The following is a 20,482-nucleotide window of genomic DNA, read 5'->3' as shown; positions in this document are numbered from 1 at the left end:
TAGACACAGAGGCTGCTGCTGCTGCTGCTAAGCCGCTTCAGTAGTGTCCGACTCTGTGAGACCCCATAGACGGCAGCCCATGAGGCTCCTCGGTCCCTGGGATTCTCCAGGCAAGAACACTGGAGTGGGTTGGCACTTACTTCTCCAACGCATGAAAGTGAAAAGTGAAAGTGAAGTTGCTGAGTCTTGTCCGACTCTTAGCGACCCCATGGACTGCAGCCCACCAGGCTCCTCCGTCCATGGGATTTTCCAGGCAAGAGTGCTGGAGTGGGGTGCCTTCTCCGAGACACAGAGGAAAGATCCTATAAAACAGAGGTCTGCAACACCTGGACTATGGCTCCATACTCATCCATAGTGTGTTAAAAGCCAGGCCACACAGTAGCAGGTGAGCGGCAGGTCAGTGAGCAAAGCTACATCTGTACTCACAGCTGCTCCCCACTGTTCACATCATTCCCTGAGCTCTGCCTCCTGTCAGATCAGTGGTGGCAACAGAATCTCATAAGAGTGCAAACACTTATGTAAACTGTGCATGCAAGGGATTTAGGGTGTGTCCTTAGTTACAAGGAAACAAGCTCAGGGCGCCCACTGATTCTATATCATGGTGTGTTATATAATTTCATTATATATCATGATGTAATAACAATAGAAATAAAGTGTACAATAAATAATGTGCTTGATTCATTTTGAAACCATCCCTCCCACCTCAGTCTGTGGAAAAACTGTCCTCCATGGAACCAGTCACTGGTGCCAAAATGGTTGAGGGCCACTGTTATAAAAGCACAGAAAGAAGATGGTCATGTACACACCAAAGATAAGAGGTCTCAGACAAAGTCAACCCAGCTATCAAGTTGATCTCAATCTTCTAGCCCTGAAAATTATGAGGAAATAAAATTCTATTTAAGCTACCCAGTCTGTGGTACTTTGTTATAGCAGCCATAACAAAAATAATACAACTGCTCTCTCTATTTTTCCCCAAGAAAGTCATTGCATGGGACTAAATTTTGCCTTCATTAATTTTTCATGGGAGATGGGTTTTTCTTCTGCTTTTCTTTCCTTTGCTCTAGAGTCTATATCCTACTCTATATTTAGATTCTACTCACAAGATTTACTCCTCAGTGCATGACTTTGGTCAGAAAAGATTTTACTGTTGACTTTCAGGAGTCATAGGGTCTAGATTGCCTCAGAACTGCCTCCTTTAGTAGTCCTCTCCATTCAACTATAAATCAAAATCTATGCTAACACCTCCCCATCCCGAAGTCCAAAAGACTCAATTATCTTTTTCACTTGAAAAAATGTCATGTAAAATGCAGACATAAATATTTTAATTTTCCCCTACTTGAAGGGTATCAGAATGTCCTTTATGGTCTTTTAAATTTTCCTGCGTAACAGTTAACCGGAAGTGCCTAATAACTACATTTCTACTGGATATTAAAGGAGATTGAAAAACTATGTTGCAACTACCATCTTGCTGTCAGACTGAAGTATGTCTGTTTGATTACTTTAATTAATGTTCCCAAACTCAGTGAAGAATAAGGATTCATTAGTGGATCTCTATTATATCTGTAAGTTTATCATGGAAGGGGCTATACTTATCAATACCTTGAAAATAAATTTGCTTGCCTCATATCCTGGTCGGAGAAGGCAATGGCACCCCACTCCAGTACTCTTGCCTGGAAAATCCCACGGACGGAAGAGCCTGGTAGGCTATAGTCCATGGGGTCACTGAGGGTCGGACAAGACTGAGCGACTTCACTTACACTTTTCACTTTCCTGCACTGGAGAAGGAAATGGCAACCCACTCCAGTGTTCTTGCCTGGAGAGTCCCAGGGACGGGGGAGCCTGGTGGGCTGCTGTCTATGGGGTCGCACAGAGTCGGACATGACTGAAGCGACTTAGCAGCAGCAGCAGCATATCCTGGTGCATCAGCAATAAAGAAATAGCCTACAATGCAGAAGACGTGGGTATGATAACTGGATCAGGAAGATACCCTGGAGAAAGAAATGGCATCCCATTCTAATATTCTTGCCTGGGAAATTCCATGGTGCGTAAAGCCAGGTGAGTAGTCTATGGGGTCACAAAAGAGTTGGACAAAACTTAGAAACAACAAGAAATTTTCGACATAATCTAACTTCCTACTTCCTATTCTTTCAGTTTACTGCATTCAAACATAATTGATGCATCTCCCTATAGGTCCACTTTTGTTCTTATTCCATCTTTTAGCACAATTGAACATCCCTAGCAGGTTACTGCTGTTCAGTTGCTAAGTCATGTTTGACTCTTTGCAATGCCATGGACTGTAGCACACCAGGCTCCTCCACTATCTTCTAGAGTTTTCTCAAGTTCATGTCCATTGAGTTAGTGATGCTATCTACCCATCTCATCCTCTGCTGCCCCCTTCTGCTTTTGACTTCCGTCTTTCCCAGCAGTGGGATCATTCCCAGTGAGTCAGCTCTTCACAGAAGGTGGCCAAAGTATTGGAGCTTCGGCAGCAGATATTCCAATTTATATTCAGGGTTGATTTCCCTTAGGATTAGCAGGTTTGATCTCCTTGCTGTCCAGGGGACTCTCAAGAATCTTCTCCAGTACCACAGTTTGAAAGCATCAATTCTTCAGTGCTCAGCCTTCTTTATGGTCCAGCTCTCACATTCACATGTGACTACTGGGTAAACGATAACTTTGAATATATGGACCTTTTTTGGCAAAGTGATGTCTGTTTTTAAATATGATTTCTAGGTTTCTCATAGCTGTCCTTCTAAGGAGCAAGTGCTTTTAAATTTCATGGCTGCAGTTACTGTCCACAGTGATTCTGGAGCCCAAGAAAATAAAATCTGTCACTGCTCCTGCTTTTTCCCCATCTATTTGCCATGAAATATAGAACTGAATGCATTGATCTCAGTTTTTTTTTTTTTTTAATATTGACTTTTAAGCCAGCTTTTCACTCTCCACTTTCACTTTCATAAAGAAGCTCTTTAGTTCTTCACTTTCTACCATCACAGTGGTATCATATGCATATCTGAGGTTGTTGATATTTCTCTCAACAATCTTGACTCCAGCTTGTGATTCACCCAGCTCAGTATTTTGCATGATGTATTCTACATATAAGTTAAATAAACAGGATGACAATATACAGCCTTGATGTACTTCTTTCCCAATTTTGAACTGGTCACATATTCCATGTAAGGTTCTAACGGTAACTTCTTGACCCACGTACAGGTTTCTCAGGAGACAGGTAAGGTAGGCTGGTATTCCCATCTCTTTAAGAATTTTCCAGTTTGTTATGATCCACATGGTCAAAGGCTTTAGCAAAGTCAATGGAGCAGAAGTAGATGTTTTCCTGGCAACTGCCTTGTTTTCCCCATAATCCATCCAATGTTGGCAATTTGAAGTCTGGTACCTCTGCCTCTTTGAAACCTAGTTTGTACAAGTGGGAGTTCATGGTTTAGGTTTTGCTGAAGCCTAGCTTGAAGAACCTTTTCAGCATAACCTTGATAGCATATGAAGTAAACACAATTGTATGGTAGTTTGAACATTCTTTGGCATTGCATTTCTTTGAGATTGGAATGAAAACTGAACTTTTCCAGTCCTGTGACCACTGCTGAGTTTTCTAGATTTGCTGGCATATTGAGTGCAGCATCATCTTTTAGGATTTGAAATAGCTACATTTAAAATTCCATCACCTACATCTACACAGCTTCGTTTGTAGTAATGCTTCCTAAAGCCCACTTGACTTCACACTCCAGGATGTCAGGCTCTAGGTGAATGGCCACACCATCATAGTTATTCAGGTCATTAAGACCTTTTTTGCATAGCTTTTCTGTGTATTCTTGCTACCTCTTCTTAATCTCTTTTGCTTCTGTTAGGTCTTTACTGCTTCTGTCCTTAATCTTGCCCATCCTTGCATGAAATATTCCCTTTGCTATCTCCAGTTTTCTTGAAGAGATCTCTAGCCTTACCCATTCTATTGTTCTCCTCTATTTCTTTGCATTGTTCATTTAAGAAGGTCTTATCTCTCCAATGATGCTGAAGCTGAAACTCCAGTACTTTGGCCACCTCATGTGAAGAGTTGACTCATTGGAAAAGACTCTGATGCTGGGAGGGATTGAGGGCAGGAGGAGAAGGGGACAACAGAGGATGAGATGGCTGGATGGCATCACTGACTCGATGGACATGAGTCTGAGTGAACTCCGGGAGTTGGTGATGGACAGGGAGGCCTGGCGTGCTGTGATTCATGGGGTCGCAAAGAGTCGGACACGAGTGAGCGACTGAACTGAACTGTACTGAACTATCTCTCCTTACCATTCTCTGGAACTCTGCTTTCTGTTGGGTATATCTTTTCCTTTCTCCCTGCATGTTACTTCTCTTCTTTCCTTAGCTATTTGTAAGGCCTCCTCAGACAACCATTTTGCTTTCTTGCATTTCTTTTCGTTGGGGATGGTTTTGATCAGCACCTCCTGAACAATGTTACAAATCTCCATCCATAGTTCTTCAGGTACTCTATCTACCAGATCTAGTCCCTTGAATCTATTCCTCACCTCCACCATATAATATAAGGGATTTGACTTAGGTCATACCTGAATGGCCTAGTGCTTTTTCCTACTTTCTTCAATTTAAGCCTGAATTTTGCCATAAGGAGCTCATGATCTGAGCCACAGTCAGCTCCAGGTCTTATTTTTGTTGACTGTGTAGAGCTTCTCCATCTTTGGCTGCAAAAAATAAAATCATTCTGAGTTCAATATTGACCATCTGGTCCAATCCCCTATGATGAAAAGGACATCTTTTTTGGTGTTAGTTCTAGAAGGTCTTCATAGAACTGGTCAACCTCAGCTTTTTTGGCATCAGTGGTTGCAGACTTGGATTACTGTGATGTTGAACAGTTTGCCTTGGAAAAGAACCAAGATCATCCTGCCATTTTTGAGACTGCACCCCTAGTAGGTACTATAAGACTAAAGGCTAACTGATTATGGAACATACATTAGAAACAGTGAATCCCAAGATCAGATTATTACTCCATTGTATTTCAGTGATGTGAACTTCTTTTTCAGTGAAAATACCAATATGCTTACTTTTGGTTTAATTCATTTTTAAATTCTTCACCTCTTTGATTTTTTTTTTTTTTTTTTTTTGCCTCCCAGGATTTGTATGTCATTACCACCTGTACCTTCTGTATGCATAACTTGATGCACCAAGATTTGATTGGTTCAACCAGTTACCAACTGAATTAAAGTTATAGTTGGATAGATCTCTTTTGTTTGCCTGTTGCTGATTTTCAACAGTCAGCATACAGAGAGCTGTCTTTGATCTGTTTCCCATCATTATTTTTCCTGTAGGTCCCACCTACAGGAACCTGCCCATTGCTTTGTTCAGAAGAGTTAAGAGAGCATAAAATACTTATTTCCAACAATGTTGATGTTCTCTGATCCTCAGAACATATTAAAAGTTAGAGTGATCCCTGCATTTCCATGTCCTTTCTAGGATAAGATACAAGTACTTGTGAGTTTGTGGCCCTACTAAAGAAATAAGGTTCAATAAGTAAAAAGTTAATTAAGTTTGTGTAATGCCAGTCTTGGCACTCAAGCTGTTATTGCTTTGATTTTTTGGTTGTGATGTCACCCAAATGATCTATACAGTTTTCTGAGAAAGAATTAACAAAATGGGATTCCTTTGAGCAATTTGGAAGAAGATGATGGTAATTCTAGGCTGTAGAGTAATATGCAAAGAAAATAACTTAAGAACATACATCAAATAAAAGAAAAAGAATCGAGTAGAAAACTACAAATGTAAAATAGTCTTAACAGCAATCTCTTTCCAAATTAACTCAGATTCCTAAAGAATACAAAGCTGTTTGCAAAGCTGCTTAAGTAAAGGGGAAATTTCTGTTTCTTGTGTAGTTTGGAAAGAAACACATGATGAACAGTGACCTAGAATCCTCAGTTAATCTCATGGCCACAACTTGATGAGGGAAATCAGAAAAAGAATATAGCTTGTTTAAACTATGCTTCACTACTAACTTTAAATTTTGTATACTTAAATATATTACATGTTAAATGTTAGAACATTAGAAACTGCAAATGCATTAACTTGTATTTTTTTCAATTGACAAAACCAAGTAGAGAGAACACTCAATATCCCATAGATAATTGATTACAATCAATTAACATATTGTGGTTCATATAAAAAAATAAATAATTATTAATGTATGGCAAGGAGGTTGGGTAGCTAGGCATTATGTTATAAGCAAATATATTTCTATTTTTTAGAATAATTAAAATATTTTACTATAACATAGTAAAAATAAGAAATGACATCAAAACATTTTATAATAACAAAAATATCATACAGCGAGGAATAAGACTAAAAATATGCAAGACTTCTAAACAAGAACTACATAGTATTGTTGAAAAAATTAAGGAGTACAATTAAAGTGATATCCATTTTCATGAGATAGAAGACAATACAGTAGGCTTTCAACTCAGAATCAATATGATCACAATGAATTCCCAAAAGGAATACGTGTTTATATGCAGGTACATACATGTGCACAAACAGATGTATGAAACTTCACAAGTTGTGTTTTTTCTTTTCTGTGAATAATCAGATAACTAAGAATAACCAAGTAAATCTTTAGTAAGAATAACAAGATGAAAGGATTTGTTCTGATATAAAGATTACAATGTAATAAAGACTACATGACACTGGCAGGTAGATTGTAGATCTAAATGGAAAATATTAAGCTTTTAGATATCAACAACAACAAGAAAGCCGTAATCTGGGCTCTCACCCATCCAACCCATGATCTGTTTATATTTCAGCCTAACTATACAATAAAAGATGAATGGATAAAAAGAACGTGGTGGTGGTAGTGATTTAGTCACTAAGCCATTTCCAAGTCTTGTGATTCCATAGACTGTAGCCTATTCCTCTGTCCATGGGATTTCCCAGACAAGAATAATGAAATAGGTTGCCATGTCTTTCTTCAGGGGATTGAACCAATGTCTCCTGCATTGCAGGTGGAGTCTTTACTGCTGAGCTATGAGGGAAGCCCAGAAGAATGTGGTATATCCATATAAATAGATAATATTCATGCATAAAAAGGAACTGACTACTGATAAGCTGCAATATGAACATCTTAAAACATTAAGCTAGGCAAAGGAACCTAAACACAAAAGGTAACATATGATAGTGTTTACATCAAATGTCCACAACAGGCAAACTCTAGAGATATCAATTTGTGTTAGGTTCTAGGAGGAGGAGAAAATGGGATTAACTGCTCGTGGATATATGAAGTTTCTTCTGATATGATAAAAAATATTCTGGAATTGGATAAAGGTGATTTCACACAACCCTTTGAATATACTACAAACCAATGAGTCATACATTTGCAAATGGATACTTTTATGATATGTGATTTATAACTCAGTCTAAGAGGACATGATAATTTTCAAAACTGCATCCGTCATTCATTCAACTTCCCAAGTTCATCCCTAATAATAGACTTCATTTAGATGTAATGATTTGCTACCAAATGTTATTTCTCTACCCAATATTTTCTTTTTAAGAACTGATGATTTGCTTTACTTTTTCTCTTACAAAGGCAGGACAGTTTCCATCACATGTTTCTGCTAAAATAATAGATATCCCACTAAGAAATATATCCAATCTATGCCCTAAAATGCGGGGGGGGGAAAAAATAGGTAGGGAGGAGAATGAGTTAATTAAAATAATAATAATAAAATATTTTAAAATAACATTCTAAATGTTTGAAGATGAGCCTCCCTGACCTTTTGTAAATGCTTTTTTTCTTCCTACAACAATATGCCATATGGCCTAATTTCAAAACAGGTATTGCTGCCTCTATAGTGTAACAGCCTATAGAAAGCCTTTCTTAACCATTGTAAGAAAAAAAAAGAAAAGCAAAGCAAAGAATACTTCATTTTCAAATGAAGAGCTCTTACTTATTTTGATCTGGCAATAAATCCTGCTCTCTCTCTTTTTTTTAAATTAACCAGTTAGAAGATCTCTTTTACTCCATGTAACAGACAGCATACTATCTGAGAAAAAGTTAAAGCTTTGAGTCAGGGTTTAGGATGACATTTTAAAAAAACTGAAATAAGAATGGTTTCTTTCTAGCAAACTGACCAAGAGAAATCATAGCATAAGGATAGGACAAAAAGAGACACCAGGACCCCAAAAAAAATTGCATGTATTAGGCATGGTAAAGATTTACATGTGACATGGCTATGAGAGTTGCAATATATTTTGGTTAAAAAAATTAAATAGTAAATTAAAATGAAAATGAAATAACCATGCAACCTCAGTACTATGCATAAAATATAAGTGAATAGAGTAGTGGATAATACTAGATTATTATTACTAACAATTCCCTTGGTAATTCAGTAAAATAATGATGTGTCAAAATAATTCTAACATCTGACTTGCATTCAAATTGAGGCACTTTTTTGCTTAACAAAGATTTGCTGGAATTACTATTGTAAAGGCTTATTTTAACTTCAAGGAACTAGATTTAGCAATATGTCATAATTGTGGTGTATTGGTATGCCACTGGCACACATACAAAATGAAATGGAATGTAAATCAAAATTGTGATTCAAAACACACTGTCAGATATGGTTTTCTGAGATAAGAATATTCCATTGGAAACATCAATTAAAAAAATTCACACACATACAACACAGTGAATCATAACCAATATTCACTGTATGCAAAAAAAATTAATAACATCCTCCATATTAGTGACACTACATTTGAACTCAAATGTGCTGTTAGCATTTGGCAGAACTTAACCAGGGATAATTTTAACATCTAAGGTGATGTAAATATGAACAGGTTAACAACTTCTGATGTGACATTGTTGTCTCAACTGCCAATATCTCTCAGAAGCTAAGCCTCTTCTATGACAAAGAATGCTACTAAGAGGATCATTTTTCTTTTCTTAATGGATGGGTTCAATTGTGTCATTCAGGGGAACTTCAATATAGTTAAAAATATTTTATAAACTCTTAGACCTGACCATTAGACAAAAACAAAAAGGAGCTATAAATACTTCCTCTGAATAAACTTACAAAATAATCTGATCTTAAAAGATTCAAATACAAGTAAATGTGTAATTCGGAATTTAGTACCTCTGTTTTTTGTTTTCTTACAGTGCATAGTTAAAATGAGAGGTTATACCAAATTTGTGTAATACAGGAAAAATTAAACTGCAAAGTTTGGATAAGTCCAGTTTTGTTCATTCTGACAATTTTAATGTATTAAAGGATCTAATATAAATTCTTTAGTAAAGAAAATGAGTGCCCATCCATTTAGGTTTGTATTACTTAGATTTATTTTATATATTGGGGCCATTTTGTAGGCACCTAACTTTGTAGATCGGAGAAGGCAATTGCACCCCACTCTAGTACTTTTGCCTAGAAAATCCCATGGATGGAGGAGCCTCGTAGGCTGCAGTCCATGGGGTCGCTATGAGTCGGACGCGACGGAGCGAATTCACTTTCACTTTTCACTTTCACGCAATGGAGAAGGAAATGGCAACCCACTCCAGTGTTCTTGCCTGGAGAATCCCAGGGACGGCAGAGCCTGGTGGGCTGCTGTCTATGGGGTCCCACAGAGTTGGACACGACTGAAGCGACTTAGCAGCAACTTTGTAGATGATTTTTCAAGATTTTTCTATTACATTGTCAGTGGGAATTTTTTTTAAACATTCTTTATACAGAATATCATATTAGTTGGTGATACAAAGTAAATTCTTTCCCTCTGGTGGTATGATTCTAAAATTTTAACTAACATACATGAAGATATACTTGACTTAGACTAAATTAGAGCTCAAGAAACTAATACCTTATTAAATGCAGTTATATTTGAAATATTCTTGATCATTTGTAATCTGTTGATAATTATTTTTGGTGGAAACCCATTGTATGTAGTATGCCCAGTCATCTCTGACTTTGCGACCTCATGGACTATAGCCCACCATTCTCCTCTGTTCATAAAATTTTCAGGCTACAATACTAGAGTGAGGTGCCATGTCTTACTCCAGGGGATCTTACCGACCCAGGGATTGAACCCATGTCTCTCACGTCTCCTGCATCAGTACGTGGATTCTTTATCACTGTGCCACCTGGGAAGGTTGAAAACCCACTGGGGTGATTAAATTGAATTTGAACTTTTCAGTAAAATTTTCAATAGATGCCTAATTTAGATCTAATAAAGCATGACATGTGAAAACACAATTCCCATTATTAAACAAAAATGAATTCAATTTTATACCGAATATATTGCACAATTTAGTCCCTATGATTATACAATCTGAGGGAGAAGAAACTGGTGAGTTTGACTCAAGTGTTGAAAATGATTTGCAGGGAGAAATTTTAAGAACTAACTGTAAGTTAATGTTAGCAGGAGAAAATATCCAGTAAGTACTGAAATTAAAAATTAGATATAAATGATAAAAAAAATACAGGGTTTAGTGGACGCATATGCCTATTAATATCTCCATTCCTACTGGAATTTCTTTCATTCATAAGCCCATTCTGCACAGAAAGTTGACTTATTTCTTAATCCTAATGGCAGATCTTATAGAATATGCATATCAATAATGGACAATGAGAACTGAGAGAGAAAGTTGTTAAAAGGTTTCTAGGAAAGGTATTATACTATGAATGTTACTGTGTCTCAGTGTGATGACAGGAATTCTTGTAAACATCCTGACTCTCTCCCTGATGATGACGCTGAGACACAGGGTGAAGAGCTAAAAGACTCTAGAACCAATATAGATGTTTTCTTATACCTTGCATGAAAATACCTTAAGTCTGAATATTTTAATAAAATTTCCTTTTCTAATATGAGTTGGATTTTCTCTTACTTGAAGCCAAAGATATTCTGAGGTTATTTAATTTGTTTGACCCTTTATATTTTAAAAATTATCTTTTTGATGTATTATTTTATTATTTACTTTAAAAAATTACATTATGATGTACATTTCCCAAATATAATACAAGTAAGCTAATTCAAAATTCTCAAAATATTAGCTAAATTTTGCTTTAACAATTAAATTCAAAAGTGTCTTTAAAATAGTCCCTCATGAAAACTTAGAGGTTTCTTTCAACCATGGTCCCATAATTATGAATAAATTAAAAACAAATACTAGTTCATATGAGAATTGGTCTTTTAAAACATAAAATATGAATGAGTATCTTCATTTAAAAATGAAAGTTGTTTTCAATTTACTCTTATGAGAAACTGATTGCTAGAAAATCAGAAATACTTAAAAATAAAAGAGTAAAACTAATTTTTGGACATGAGAATTTTGGACACCATTGAAAGATCCAGACTTTATTTGATCTCTTTTCAATGGATTTATACAAATGTTAAGAACATGAAAATATCAATTCTAAACCACTTTAAAAAGCTTATTTTTACCAACTATAAATCAACTTAAAATTTTAAAAAATAAAATTTCAAAAGGCACATATTTATTCAATTGGCTGTACAAGCAGACATCTGTATAACAAACTTGGCAACGTGTGTGAGGACAGAGAAGGGAGAGCAGAAGCAGTGGCTTAAGGCATCTCTATGGAAATTAGCTTTTACAGGAATACTTATGAGAAAGTGAAGATTCTTCTCATTTATCAAGGCACTTGGACTTAAAAAGAGTAAAGTTTCTTTAATGCCTGAATCTCTGGTGTCACAAGAACTTGATAGCATCATACACACACAAAATTTAGAAAAATAAAAATTTAAATAATAAAAATCTAAAGGATTTTTTGTAAACTGACAGTCATTTCTTAAGGTAAATATTAAAAATAAGAAATTTTTACTAAAATGGCATATTACTGTGTCATGAAACTATAGCCACAATTCACCTAAACAACTCACATTATGCCCTATTAAATCCTCACACATGTGAGAAGAGAATGCAGTTCCCTGATATTATCTTGATAATCCATTTACAAGTACTGTGAACTATTGTTCAAATATGTGAACATTTTTATAAAATGGATTTTCCAGAAAAAGATGTCAAGGCTTGATATGTGTACTACAGTTTCCAGTCCTGTTGCCTGGTACCCTTTCTTAAAAGCTCTCTGCTTTGCAGGTAAATACTTCTCAACACAGTAATCCAAAGAGCTAAATAATTATAATTGGCATATGGATTTCACATACACTTGTATAGTAAATCAGGATTTACCAAAATATGTTAATAGAGTTGAAAAGCAACATACTTTAAAAAATATTGAGTATAAGCTGTGAATAAGATACTGTATACACAAAAGCTTTGCTTAGAAAGTATTGAAAATATGAAACTCTGAAAGTCATAGAAGACAATACATATGAATTGTATGTGTGTATGGGGGGTTTGTATATTTGAGGTGTTTAAAGTGTTTTGAAATATAACATTAAAGCCACCAAAGTAAGAGTTTGAAAAATTTGAGGTTAAAAATTTAATTTTGGAATGACCCTCAAATCTATAAACAAGATGAAAGTATCAGGGCAAAGAAGTGTAACAACTCCATATAAATAAAAAACACCCCCACAGGAAAACACATTAAGATCATGAAAATAAACTAACATCATTTACAAACATATGAAAATACAAATGTTCAGTAATTACAAGAAATGCTGTTTAAATTTTGAGGTAATATAGTAGTAAAATAAATAATCATGAAATATTTTGTTTTTACATATCATGTTGAATCAGACAACAATGTAAGCAAAATCCCTCTTAGCATATGGAAATGAGCAGTCCTACTCACAATGGAAATGTGGTTTTTTTTTTTTTTTTCACAGTGGAAATGTTAAGTGGCACAAGTTTCTGAACAGCATTTGGGTAATATTTATCAAAATTACTTTTTAAATTGTTGTCATTTTAAATATTAATTCCAATGAATCACATATTTTCTTAATAAATTAATTATATATATCAGCATATATGAGTTTGCAAGGGTGTTTATCTCCAAGTTGTTTATGATAGAACAAAAAAAGGAAAATGGAAGACATAATCTAGGAACCTATATGTTTATCAAGAGAAAATTGTCACATTATGGTACAAACATTAAAAGGAAGATAAAAAAATTGTTAAAATTATAGTGCAAATACTTACTTCCAACTACAAATGGAAGCTGACTGTGTCATACTGTCAAATTAGGTAAGCAGTTTTAAGAAGGTTTATAAGTATGATTCTATTTTTGTTAAATTATGTGTATAAGTATAGAAAAAAATTGGGGAGGAGATGCAACATATTTTAACAGAAGATCTGTCTCCACAGTAGCATTACATGTTGCTATAATTTTTTCATTGTCTAAAAGATACTTTTAATTTAGAAAATGTGCAATGAATGTTCATATATTTGATAGAAAAATAAACAGAAACAGGTTTTCTCATTCTTTCACAGCTAAAGTATTGCCAAAGTAAAACATTTTAATATTTCTGTAATACTGTACTGGTAATATATGAAACACAAGACTTGGATATATGGTTTCAGGGAGCAACTAAGCAGAGGGAAAAAAAAACAAAACAGCAAAACTATTTTCTAAGACACCTTTGGTATGAGAGAATCAGAATTTTAAAAGTAATTAGTTAAATGTAAATAACTCTTGCATCTATTTCCAAACTGGATTTCAAATAGCACACAGTAAAAGTCAGTATAATAAAACCCTTTTTAAAAAGTATAGAGGAACCACATCATATAAAGGAAAGGCAGGAGAGAAGAAAAGTCTGGAAATGGGACTGAAATCAAAATTATTCTGGACAACAAGCTAAGTGATGTAACTTCAATTTATCAAAAAATTAGTTAGTGAGCTTCTGATTAATCAAAGCTAAAAGTGAGCTGTAATGGGTTACAAAGCTCTTAAAGTCCAATAAAAGGGACATGGAGGTCATAAAAATAGGAAAGTTTTACTTTTCTGAACCCTGAGATAGTATTACTACATGGAACAACATATAACAGAGATTAGAAAACACAGTTGTTAAACAAAATTTCTATGTTCCCTATATATGACTTACATAATATTGGTTCCTGAATCAAAACTTAAGGCATAATTTTATGCTGTATACAAAGGCCAATTTTTGACCTGAATTGATACAGGGTTATAACTTAAGGAATGTAAAAGTTAAGGTTTTACTACTCAAGTCACAAATCTGATAACCAGCAAGCACCTGAATTATATCAATCAATGGAAATAACAGTAAAATATCCTATAAAGCAGATTTGTAGTCAACACTAAAGTAATTCCATCATTAATTTTAGCCGTCAGAAAAACAATCATTTCAGGATAAAAACCGAAAGAAAATTCAATGATTTTCTACTATTTTAAACATTAATTCAAAATGAAATTAGATAGTTTGTAGTAGGAATTTTTAAACTTTGGTTTCTTTTAAAAACATTAGATGAGAGATTAGAAAGTTTCTTTTTATAAAAATAAATTACTTTGCAATGCTTAGGTATAAGAACTACTTTGAGCATATTTTCATGGAAGAAATTAAAGCTAGCAATACTATAAAAATAAGAAAAAGTATGCAAAAAACGCAAGTAATTACCACACTTCAGTTGGTTCAAAATGTAGTAAAAATATATCTAATTATACTTATTACTATGAACACTGTATCAAAATTGGAAACATATACCATATTATAATTACATGGTGTTCCTCTGTAAAAAGAACCAAGGTTCTAAGATTCACTTATTTTTTCTCCAAAGGAAAATAAATAGCTTTGTATACAAAACTTTCCACCACAACGTTTACTAACTAACCAGCCATCAGCTGGAATTTAAAATTGACTGAGGAGAATTCAGGCAGAGATCACTAACATTTCTTAGTCTGCAGCACACACTGGCTGATGCAGAAAGTTTTCCTCTCCTAGGGTTTCTGGGCCAGGGCGATGTTGAGTGGCTTGGAGCCTAAGATGCGGCCATTCATCTCCGTCATTGCTTTAGTGGCCTCCTCCGCAGAGGAGAAGCAGATCAAGCCAAACCCTTTGCTTCGCCCTTCTTCCTGCATTACCTTAACCCTGCTAATTGATCCAAATGAAGAAAATTCCCTCCGCAGTTTTTCATCATCAATGGTCTCATCCAGGTTCTTAATATAGAGCTTCGCACCCTGGCACCGCCGAAATCTTTCATGTTTCAGCTGCTCAAACATTTGCTTTAACTCAGCCTGTCGCTCTGCTTTCTTCTGTGCCCGGCCTACAAAAAGCAGCTGTCCGTTTATGTCCTTTCCATTCATTTCTTCAACAGCCCTTTTGGCAGCCTCGTGGCTATCAAAACTCACAAAGCCAAAGCCTTTGGATTTTCCACTGGAATCTGTCATAACCTTAACACTCAGGGTTTTGCCGTACTTGCTGAAAACTTCCTTTAGTCTCTCATCATCCATCTCATCTCCGAAATTTTTGATGTAAACATTGGTGAATTCATGGGCTTTGTTTTGAAACTCGGCTTCTCGATCTTTGCGGCTTTTGAATCTGCCAACAAACAGCCTGCAGTCCTTAAGCAGTGCCCCATTCATCTCCTCGATGGCCCTGTCTGCAGCAATCTGGTTTTGAAAGTGCACGAATGCATAGCCCCGGGAGCCGTGATCATCACTCATCACCTTGGAGGACAGGATCTTCCCAAACGCTGAAAAGTGTTCATAAAGGGTTTTGTTATCAATGGATCTGTCCAGATTCTTGATGAACACGTTCCCAATTCCAGATTTCCTTAAGTAGGCGTCACGTTGAGACCACATGAGACGGATGGATTTGCCCTTTATCAGGTCAAAGTTCATGGTGTCCAGGGCCTTTTGGGCATCCGCCAGCTGCAGAAAGTTCACATAGGCGTAGCCCAGGGAGCGGCGGGTGACCAGGTCCCTGCAGATGCGGATGGACAACACGGGGCCCACGGCGCTGAACTTCTTGAACAGCAGGTCCTCGGTGACATCCGCATGGAGGTCACCTACGTACAGGGAGGCCTGGCGGTACTTGGCTGCTATGTTCATCTTGCTCCTCACCACCAGAAGCCGGTCCCTAAAGAGCTCCTGGAGTGATTTCTGCAGGAGTGTGGCCCGGGCTCATGCGTGGTGGCCTCTGAGTCACGGCTTTGAGGCTCAGTGTTGGGGTGCACGTACGGCTCCCCAAGCTCAGGCATCATCCTCATTCCAAAACCCCTCAGGAGCCAGTCCGGCCCATCCTGGTACAGGAGTGACAGAACTTTGAAATGTCAAAGAAAGGCTCCCAGGACAAGCCTGTCCTTCCCGGCCAGTTTGTGAGCAATCTTCAGGTGGCGGGGCTGGCCTTCCATCTGAGTGTTCTCCACTCTGGTTCAGCCCTCTGGTCGCTGGTTTCCAAATAAAAATAGGCCTTGCTCAAGCCAGTTTAAAGTTACAGCCTCCGGGGAAGAATTCCACAAGTGGCCGCTGAGGCAACGACCCGGGACCCGGCGCGCGGCGGCGAAAGCGGGGCCCCGGAGCCCCGAACCGCCCGGGACCGGGTCGTGCTGGCGGCGCCGCCCGGGCGCGGCCGGGGGCTCCGCGCGCCCTGACCGATCCCGGCCGTTTTCCTCCCTGAAGACCCCGCGCGGAGCCCTGGGAAGGACGGGTGGGGGATGGGGAGGCGGACAGATCGACGGGGTGGATGGACGGAAGGACTGACGGCCGCGGCCCGGTGGGCTGCAGAGGCCGAGCAGGGGCTGGGGGCTCACCCGGGATGCGGACGGCGCGGGGCGGACGGGAAGCCCGGAACTCGCGCGCTCAACTTCCCGCGCACTCGCTGCCAAGGGGGATGTTTTCTTTTTAATATTTTTGGAGAATGTTTTTCTTCCCACCCGCCCCTCTCGCTCACTTCCCACCCGCCTCCGAAGGCTTGGCTGAGGAGCAGGAGGCGGTGACCAGGGTGGAGAAAAGACAGCCTAGGGGAGTGGCCCTAATAAACCCACCCGCCCGCTGGCCCTGGCGTTAAGTCTGACTGCGGGAGCTTTGCCAAGTGTGGATCTGGGCTTGTCACTTCCTAACTTCAAACTGTCCAGTGGCTTCCTTTGACTCTTGGATGAGATCCAACATCCGTACCTTGTTCTACAAAGTTCTGCGGGATTCCTTCCACGTTCAGCCTCAACTGCCCCCTGGATCCCTTACTAAACTACATGCCTTCTTTTGTTCAGGGGCAGCTTGACAAAGCTGTGTAGATGCTCTTTCCAAACAAAAGTTTCCCCTGTACAACTTTTGAAAAACTTCAGTTTTCACTCTTAGAAAGTTACACTACCTTGTATTTTCCTGGAGTTTGTCTAATTTAAATATATTGTACATTCCATGGCAGTAGGGACCATAAACTCGTTTTATTTCCTGGCTTAACTTGGAGAAATGAGGTGCTCAGCGTTTACTGAAAGAATCCATTGCGTGGAATAGATGAGATATTTAATCTGACGTTGGTTTTCATGCCTGGAAACATGGAAATAGTGTTCCTTACCTCAGATTAAATGTAAAGATTAAATGAATTAGTAGATTTGGAAATGTCTAACACAATATCTTGCAGAGAATAGGCTTTGGGTAACATCGGTTTTATTTCCTCTAGTTAAAAAATTCCTTAACATCATTTCTGTAAAACATTAAATTAGAATCATCATTCATTTTAAAGAATGTTACCTGCAAAACTGAATTGTGTGGATTGGTTTATATAATCTATGGTTTTCAAACTTTAATGGACATAGAAATGCAGAAGAATGAAAGCAGATTCTGATTCAGTAATTTGGAATGAACTAGAAACTCTACACTTCCAAAAAGCCCCTGAGTGATGCAGATTCTGTTGGTCTTTGAGCTACACTCTTAATAACAAGACTTTAAGGCTAAATGAATGAGTCCGCATGCTGGTGTCTTCTCTAAGGGCTAGAAAAAAAATTTTTTTTCTTTCAAGAGATAATGATACTGACAAAATTCTCAGTGATATATTAAACACACACACAACTAAATTGGAAGGTGATTTTCACTATAAAATCCAAATTGCTTTTAACTTATCTAATGTTGAATAATGATTCTATGATAACTCCCAAATTAACCCTGATTACTGCTTTTTGTTTGTGAAATTTATTCTGATATGTGTGCTCTTGTAGGATCATTGTTCAAATAAAGTAATCTTTTCTTCAACCATATATCTTCTAGGTGCAATTAAAAAGGAAAAAAAGACCACTGACATAGGTGGTAGATACCAACAGTGGATACCAGCACATACTTAAAAAATTCAGACACTATTTGGCATTGTTCAAAGTAAATAAAAGTTGTCACCATATTCAGTATTATCAGGTCTGTTAAAAAAAGAAAGTTTCTAAGTGTACATTTCCTGAGAATTTGCTAAGACTTTTTATTTCTAGGAAAAGTGCCTAAGATCACATTAGTTCTTCGTTAAATAATTTAGCTATAGCAGATATCAGAATATTTCAAAAATTCATTTATTTTCCATTTTACTTTAGTGTAATCTTCATAAACATTTTGTGAAAAGTGAAGAAGAGTTTCCGGTTTAGTCTTAAAATTTAGTCTTCAATTTCTTGTCTCTAATCAACATACAAGCGAAAGGTACAAACTTCAATTTGTTAAATGACCACCAATCATGCTTCTTATTTATAGTACTCATTACACTGCTTTCATTTTTTATGTTTTAACAAAGTAAGCATTTTTTAAGCATCTATGATTCTTTCTTCTCTTTAATTCTCTAAATCTCATCATTTTGTCAGTTGTGTTGATTCAATAATTTCTTAATTTAGGATGTCTTTTACCCTTTGCCCTTTGTTTCTATTCCCATTACCACTGCTCTTGCCTCATCTCCTTGTGCATTATTGCACAAGTTTTATCCATTCATCTTCTTTTGTTTATATGCCAGCCTATTTATATGGCAGTGCAGTGTGCATTGTGCTGCTAGCATAATCTTACTAACAATTCTTTCATAAGATTTCAGTAAAAAATAACAAATGACTACCAAAACTGTGCAGTATCAATTCTATCCTAGCTACATACATCTTCTGTCAGGCTAATTCATCATTTTTTATATGTACATACAGTTAATTCTTCTAAATACATACTTCCCCTATGATTATCTAAATTCTATTATCCTTGAGCCCTGTTTTCATCAATACTTTTTTTCTCTCAGTAGTCCAGCTGACACTGATTACTTTTCCTTTATGGAAACAATTTATTTAACATATGCATCATGTATTTGTACTTAATTTTGGCATGAATTTATTGGTTTTGATAGACTTTGACTTACAATTGATACTGCCAATGTTAATTGCCTTATACTTTCCTTACCCAGTTGTTGCAGGTTTGCATATTGCTAACTTGCATGTCTTCCTAATTCCTCAAATATTCTGAAAATATCTCCATTAAGTGCCAATAATTTGCTTCTTTTTTTTTTTTTTGACTGCACAGTGTGGCATACAGTATCTCAGTTACCAGACCAGGAACTGAACCTGAACCCTCTGCAGTGGAAGCATGGAGTCTTAATCACTGGACCACCACAGAAATCTCTGTTTTGCCTCATTTTGAAATACGTTGTAAGTTTGCCCATCTTATGTTATTTAGCTCAATCACCATTCAGAGTACCAGTATATTTTGTGTGGGTGACTTACAGCATTCAAATTAGAGGACATAAGATGCTGTTTTGCTTAAATGGCAGGAAAAAATGTTTGTCAGTGTTTCAATTCACTGATATTGATGTTAACGGAGGTCAGTGCTTAACTCAGTACATATTATGAAGAAATGAGTAAACAGCTATTTTAAGTATGAAAATGCATTTTAAAATAGAAATCTCTTGTACTAATTAGATCAGTTTCTGACATCTACTTGAATCATTGCTCTGATGTAGTCAAACTATTGATAAAATTTTCCTTATTTTTGTTCAAAATGTTCCATATAATCTTAATAGAAAGCAAGAACATAAATGAAGCTTGTTTTTCATATATTTAGATAGTATTTTGTTCAGTATTTACTCCAAAGTGTAATATAGTGTGTTTTAGATTGTTTCAATTTTATTTGACAATTATGGTCTCTCTTCAGTTGTAACTGTTTTCTCATTTTTTTCTTTACCAAGATAGTGTTAATTTCCTTAGAATGAGGTATATGGTTTATGTATCAAAGTGATACTTCTTCTTTCAGGGCATATAGAAATGTCACAAAAATAATATTTGATTACTAGTAGTTCTTGATCAAAAGTTCAAATCAATCCAAAATATATTTTCCAGTAAAAATACAGGCATTATAGAAATTAAACTGAATAAGAGACAACATCTTTACCTGAAAGTTTCAAGGCTCTTATTAGAAAAAAGAAAAAAAAAAAAAGACTAAAGCAACAACTTTAAAACAATGTAAATTCAGTAGCTAAGAATGTATAAGATAGAAATTTAGCAAAGGAGATATATGAGTAAGTCTATCTATAAGAACCAAAAAAAGATTTTGCAGAGAAGATGGTACTAAAGAAAACCAAGCTCTCTTTTTGTGAACTATGGGGAAGTTTAGGT

General features: G+C 36.5%; 1 protein-coding gene and 1 pseudogene across 1 annotated transcript; both read right to left on the bottom strand.

The window, feature by feature from the left end:
• The window catches only part of LOC784179 (alpha-enolase-like), a 34,425-nt pseudogene extending 24,471 nt beyond the window's left edge, over window positions 1-9,954 (bottom strand).
• A 1,710-nt stretch (window positions 9,955-11,664) lies between these two features.
• Window positions 11,665-16,773, bottom strand: PABPC4L (poly(A) binding protein cytoplasmic 4 like). Its single transcript, XM_005217585.5, has one exon. It carries the CDS (start codon window positions 15,981-15,983, stop codon window positions 14,871-14,873), a length of 1,113 nt encoding a protein of 370 aa, XP_005217642.3. The 5' UTR covers window positions 15,984-16,773; the 3' UTR covers window positions 11,665-14,870.
• Window positions 16,774-20,482: the final 3,709 nt, after the last annotated feature.

This window comes from Bos taurus, chromosome 17 (assembly GCF_002263795.3).
Source record: "Bos taurus isolate L1 Dominette 01449 registration number 42190680 breed Hereford chromosome 17, ARS-UCD2.0, whole genome shotgun sequence".
Classification (NCBI taxonomy): domain Eukaryota; kingdom Metazoa; phylum Chordata; class Mammalia; order Artiodactyla; family Bovidae; genus Bos; species Bos taurus.
This window is presented reverse-complemented; position numbering and strand designations above follow the sequence as displayed.